This window comes from Colletotrichum karsti, assembly GCF_011947395.1.
Source record: "Colletotrichum karsti strain CkLH20 chromosome Unknown Scaffold36, whole genome shotgun sequence".
Taxonomy (NCBI): Eukaryota; Fungi; Ascomycota; class Sordariomycetes; order Glomerellales; family Glomerellaceae; genus Colletotrichum; species Colletotrichum karsti.
The window spans coordinates 569,022-575,129 of NW_024065936.1; the positions used below are offsets into that span (position 1 = coordinate 569,022).

General features: G+C 54.5%; 1 protein-coding gene across 1 annotated transcript; it reads left to right on the forward strand.

Annotated features, from left to right (window-relative positions):
- Nucleotides 1-3,035: 3,035 nt before the first annotated feature.
- On the forward strand, nt 3,036-4,148 carry CkaCkLH20_09923 (uncharacterized protein; the record flags this gene model as incomplete). Its single annotated transcript, XM_038892638.1, has 3 exons — nt 3,036-3,247; nt 3,529-3,588; nt 3,647-4,148. The coding sequence occupies 3 exons, from the start codon at nt 3,036-3,038 to the stop codon at nt 4,146-4,148; spliced, it is 774 nt and encodes a 257-aa protein (XP_038742205.1).
- Nucleotides 4,149-6,108: the final 1,960 nt, after the last annotated feature.

Sequence of the window (6,108 nt, forward strand, 5' to 3'; positions counted from 1 at the left end):
AGTTTCGATCATGTAATGATGGAGGGGTCGTAGCAAGATTCGTAATTGCAGGCTTGAATTCACCATTCACCGTTGACCGCCAGACCACACACAGTCTCAGTACGTATTCGGGACGAGGTACATCGCCTGGAGCTCGCTGTACCGTAACCTCCCCTAGACTCGTTCGGCGGCATCGTGCATCACGTCTGCTTCCCTTCTCGCTTCCCCATATTTTGGCACTATTAAAAGCCCTGCTTGGCCGTGGCCGTTCTGCCTTAGCAGTCGGTGCTAGTCTCGACCGTGGCCCGCCAATCCACTCCCATCTCCACCGTGAGAACACCAGACATTCACACCTTCACTCACCTTCACCACGTCGACAGGGGGGTCCGGATTACCCAACAGAGCCTTTCGAAAGACAGGCATCCCCCGTCTTTCTCGAGAGGTCGCAATTGCACCTGAGCTTCCTGCCCTTCCTATCCACCTCCAGAAGGGCCATTCCCCGTGACGACCTGAAGTTTTGGGGGCGGAGTGCGATATAAACCTCGGACCCCGATCTGGGAATCTCGAACTACAGGAGAGACAGGAGAAGAGAAAAAAAAAGTTCAGGGTGTCTTTTCGCTAGCGAGCCGCATTCTTCGACACGTCAATAAGTCGGTGAAGAGAAAATTTTATAAAACCAAAAAAGAGGATTCAAAGAATTCCCAACCAAATTAGCTCGCGTACGCAGAGAAGGAGACAAGCGCCCATCGCGTTTACCACACAGACGTCGTTGTATACAAAGAACACCCCCTTTGGCTAGACATTGTTCTCCCGGGTCTCACACAGAAAACCCTTCTGGCCAACTCATTCGTCGTCTTACCGCTTAGGAAGGAAACGAGACAGGTTAGAAACCCACAACGCACATACACAAATCGAGATTCCTTTGAGAAACAATTCAAAGCAGAATGGAAGAGGCTCATCAAGGTGTCTGTGGCCAAAATTGCGCGTTGCTACCGTAGTGCGTATTATCCCAGGCAAGAAACAGAGAGGATTTGCCTGCTGGGCTGTCATCGGCAAAGTTGAGACGACGGACGAATCGGCGGCGCTGAGCGATGTCGATTGGCTGGAGGCCCGTCCGCACCCCGACATCTCCGCTTTCGGCGAACCCACGACCCTGCTCCTGCTCCTGCTGTTGCTCCTGCTATTGTTCTTGCTCGTCCTTGCGTCAATCCGAGGTATTCTTGTACCTTTTCTGCGGGCCAAGTACCTTTTTCTCTCTCTTGCCTGGGTTCAAGGAATTGGACAGTAAGAAAAAAAAAAAAAAAGTCCATCTTCAAGGGAGCGCAAAGTAGCACGACAACGGGAAAGAGTCACACACCTTCAAGCGGCTCCATCCATCCCCAGAGACCCCGACGGAGTGAGAGAGAAAGAGAAAGCATCAGCGTTGATACAAATACATCCAATCCGCCTGCTGCACCCGTCCCGTTCCCAGAGCCTCTCTTTCGTGTTTTCTCGTATCAACTCGGGTCACTTGGACTATCTCAGTCATCATCCTCATTCTTCTCTCTTCTTCTTCTCTCACTCACTCACCCACATCACGTCACCCGTCTACCTGAACCAATACTCCGCTCACTTCAACTCCGACGACTTCTTCTTTCCTCCGCTTCCGCCGACCATTTGGCAACCCACCGCCGAAGACCACTCCGACTATCCGTACCAAACCAGACTTCAAAACTTCCCTAGCTACTCGCTACCTAGCCTTGGTCCCCGCACTCTTGATTGTGTCGTCATTGTGCTTCCAACCGGCGCATATTGGTATCTGCACCCGCTGTTCAATTTAAACAATAAACGAGGACAAGACCGGCGAGCATTACTGCAGCACCACCCGGTCATCAGCCATCCCTGAAGCCAGAAACAACCACGGTGCGACTTAGCGCTACAGACGCCCGCGCCCCCCCTGGCTTGCTTGCGACTTACACCAACACCACCACACCTCACCTAACGCGACCTTGTCAGTTGTGAATTGGGTCTTAGCCCGAGTTGCAGTGATCTTTGCAAGCGCCTACCGGATTACCTAGCACGGCAACGACAACCACCACCGCCGGCCGTCAGCAACGACACTGAACACGCCTCGCAGTCGACTTGGCCATCGCAAAAATAGAGCGCTCACACTCACCAGCCTTCCTTCGTTCGGGCTAGCACCACCACCGCTTCCCAGCACCTCATCCGCCTGGACCCCAAAGACCCGGACCGGGACATTGTCTGTGTCAGCGGCATCTCTCCGAATTGCTGTATGGTAGAAATCCATATCGTACCTCACCCGTCCAGTCACTTATCAGCTCGGCCAAATACCTACCTTACCAACTCGACATCCGTATCATTATCCACACCCCCAGGCAAACCCGCCGCTATCTATCAATCCATCACCAAGCCGCCTTAGCTATTGGAAATAAGGCACACCACATCAGGCGTCCCCTGCAACCTGCGGCTGCTCGAGACCTTCTTAACCCTCCCAGCACCCGCTCCGACCTGGCCTGCCTGCGGGGAATCTTGTTCGAGTCTCCAACGACGAAGAAAAAATCTCTTCAACGGTATCACGCAAAGAGTCCAGACTTTCGCCACCCGGAACGCCTGAGAGAGCAGGGTCCAATTTCCTTCCTGCATTCCTAGACAAGGCCACCAACAGCTTTCCGTATCACACATCAGACATCCGTCGCGAAAATTTTTCACGAGAGTCACCTACTTATTCCTTCAACTCCACGGGGTTTTTAAACTGGGTCTCGTGTCTCTGTTCACTGCCAAACCCGACGGCCGAGACAGGACGGGCAACCACTTCACACTTGTGTTGGTGTCAATCATCTCTGCTTGGGGGAATTGAACGGCGCTACCCCTCCACCAAATCGCCATCCCCGCTTATCTCTTCCCGCTCTTCACGGCCGATACAGGCTCTCCCACTGAAAGGGACGACGACATTGTGAGAACCGTCGACTACAAGAAAGAACCCTGCCAACATCGCATTGGCTTTTTTCCGACCTCACTTCTCATCCTCGTCTTTTACACACAACAAAACATACAAAATGCATCACAGTCGCAGAAAGTCGGGCAACACCTCCATGACGGAGAAGACCGTCACCGCAACTGATCCCACTCGCTACGGCAAGCGCCCGACAACACTCTCCAGACGCCAAACACCCGTTACTGCACAAAAGCTCGGCAAGAACCCCAGGGAACGCGAACGCGAATGGCAGGACTCGTGGGACGATGACCGGGAAAGCTTCCCTCAGTTCTGGTATGTTTACATCATTCGTCTTTGGTATTGCTTCAGCTCCTTCTCTTCTCCCCGGCTGCCGCAGGTGGCTGCTCGCGCCATGTTCTAGACTGGCCACCCCGCAACTCGTCCTCCAGCTACGCAATCGTCTTTCGTAGTACGTTGCAGATGGTTTCCCTTTTCGGGAGCACTGCCGTGTCACGATGGACGAGCAGCTCGGGGCGTCGCCTATCTCCCGATATCTCTTCAAACTATTGCGTGCCCGTTCATTACGACAAGCCCGCTGACTGGTTATGTTTTAGCATGACATGCGAGAAGCAATTCGTGCCCCAGGACGTCAAAACCCTGTACTGCTCAGAAGCGTATGCTACCCTCACTCAGATCTTGACGCACGTATGGCAGACAACTGACACAGCTCAGGTGCCGCCAACATGACCAGCAGAGCGTGTCAACAGCGAGCAGGAGTCACAGCCTGGCGCACGCGGGTCACTACCCCTTCTATGCTGCAAACAACCCCGAACCCAGAGACATTGTCCCTCGCGCGTCGCCATCGAGGCCCAACTCGATGCACTTCTCCCCGCCCACGACACCAGGTGCCACCAGCGGTGCTCAGTACTCCTCCGCCATCTCCGCCTTGAGGTCGCTCAGCATCCGCCCTCCCAGCCCGCCATCGCCCTCGACGTCTCACCCGGGCCTGTGGCCCTTCAACAAGAGCAGCGCCGCCAGCCCCAGCTCCTCCTACAACCGCAGTGGCAGTGGCTTCTTCCCCGCAACCTACGACGGCGGTTACGCTTCCACCGGGTACGCCTACAACTACAGCTCCAGCGGCATGGATCGGCCGCTGCCGACGCGGAGACCCACTGGCCCGGGTTACTCTAGGCCGAAAAGCATCGAGTTGGTGACCCCCATGGTCGGTCGCTAACAATCGACCGCACAACCAAGACTAGGAAGGCTGCACCACCCGACACATGGTGCGGCCAACCACTTGACGACGATATCGGGAAATTGGCTGGCATTTTCGACAATTCGCACTGACAATGGTGGGCGCTGCGGGGGCGATGCTGCTGCGAGACCCGCTGGAGCGTCTCGTACTCGCCTGTTACCCCAGCCTCAGAGCGCGGGGTTAGCGTCGATTCCAACACCGGGAAACGCGGGGGTTTAATTTACGGAGGCCACGCCGATAAGGGGCCAGTTCGATCCAACTCGACCTGCTCCTCCGCGTTTGCTTCGGATTGCCACTCTTCCGAATCATCCGCATACATTTCATCAGCCATGTCTTCCGTTCCAAGCACCCCCGTCTTACCCCACGAAAATGACGCCTTGACGCGCGGAAACTAGCTGCGAACTGTGTGGGGACTAATTTGCGCATTCACGGCGTCTTGCGAGCGCCACGGCATCGGTCATGTGAGGGGGAGGACAGACGGATCACACATCAAAAGTTGGGGCTGCATTGGCATAGGCGTAGGCATTGATGGATTGGCATTGGCACAGCGAGCTATCCGGGGTTTCCCGTCTTCAGTCGAACCGGCCGTTTGGTACGCCATACCCAACACATCACGGAGGGCCCAACAGATTCTCCGTGCGGGGGCCGTTTCGCGGCGGGGGATTCTTCTTTTTTCTTTACTGGCAGTTTGCTTCCGCATATTTGGCCAATCCATACATTTTCTAGCATTTAGAAAGGGCGAGCATCGGCATGGAAGGCATCTACGGGCTTCGGGTTTGGGCGCGTTCATCATCATACCTTTTCGGACAAGGAGGCATATGGCGGATACAGTACTCCCCCTCCTTTCAAACAAGGCATATTCTTCTGTATATCTTATCTCCACACATAATGCCACCTACCAGCATTTCACAACAAGATGTTTATCTATAGTGTAGCATAACCGGGGCCCTCAAAGGGCCACCGTGCCAAAAACATGGATCATTATCCCAACGCCTACGCACCGTCACGATTCAGGCTGTCTCGCGCCGTACGCGCGAAGGCGCGCGCCGGGTGTTTGATCGGCAAGCAGCAGACGCGCCTAGCATTGTCGGTATTTCGCAGTTGATGCGGATGGGGTTATCTATCAGGCACGGGGTCGAGAGGTCCAAAGGCAGTAAGAGATGGACCGACGACCCCGTCAACCCACACGCACCGTGCCATCTGAACCTGAGAACCACCCTCTTCTCCGCAAGATGCAGGTTGCCGATCTTTTTCGCGGTTGGTTTCTTTCTCCGGATAACGATTTAAAAAAGAAAGTGGCCGGCGGGTCTCGTCGCGATTTGTTGCGGAACCAAAGATTGACTGACTCGGGAGATGGACAGGAGTAAGACTCTTCCTACCTAGGTCGGTTTGGAATGATGTGTTGTGATTGTGGTGATTCGATTTGGTGTGCCCGGGGGAGGGTTTTAGGATATTAATTGGACACCACTGAGGAAATCCTTCCTTCTTGCTGGTTGGGGTCTCATAATTCCGGCGTGGGAGAAGGGTCTGGATCTCGAGGTTTGAGGTCACACAACCGCCGCCTGCTGCTTACGAGGTGCGTTGTGGTGGGATTGATTGGATGGGTTGGATTGGAGTTTGTGGGAGAGGGGGTATTGATGTGGGGGCGGTCTTTACTGTATCTAAGTATTGTGGTGGTTCAGACAATATGGCAGGATATCACGCATGAATACCATTGTTCCTTCTCACAGACGGCCCTTTTCTTTAATCACGACTACGTTGGAGCGGGATGGCCCTGGGAGAATGTTTCCTCTGCGGGCGCGGTTGAAGTTCGGGGTGGAGCGGGCTTATCAAGACGTCGTGGAGTCGGTTTTTTTTTCGGCGGCGGTCGTGAGTGTGGGGATTGATGATCACTTTTGTCGTTGATCTGGGGGTGGATTCTCACTTCTTGCTTCGCCTT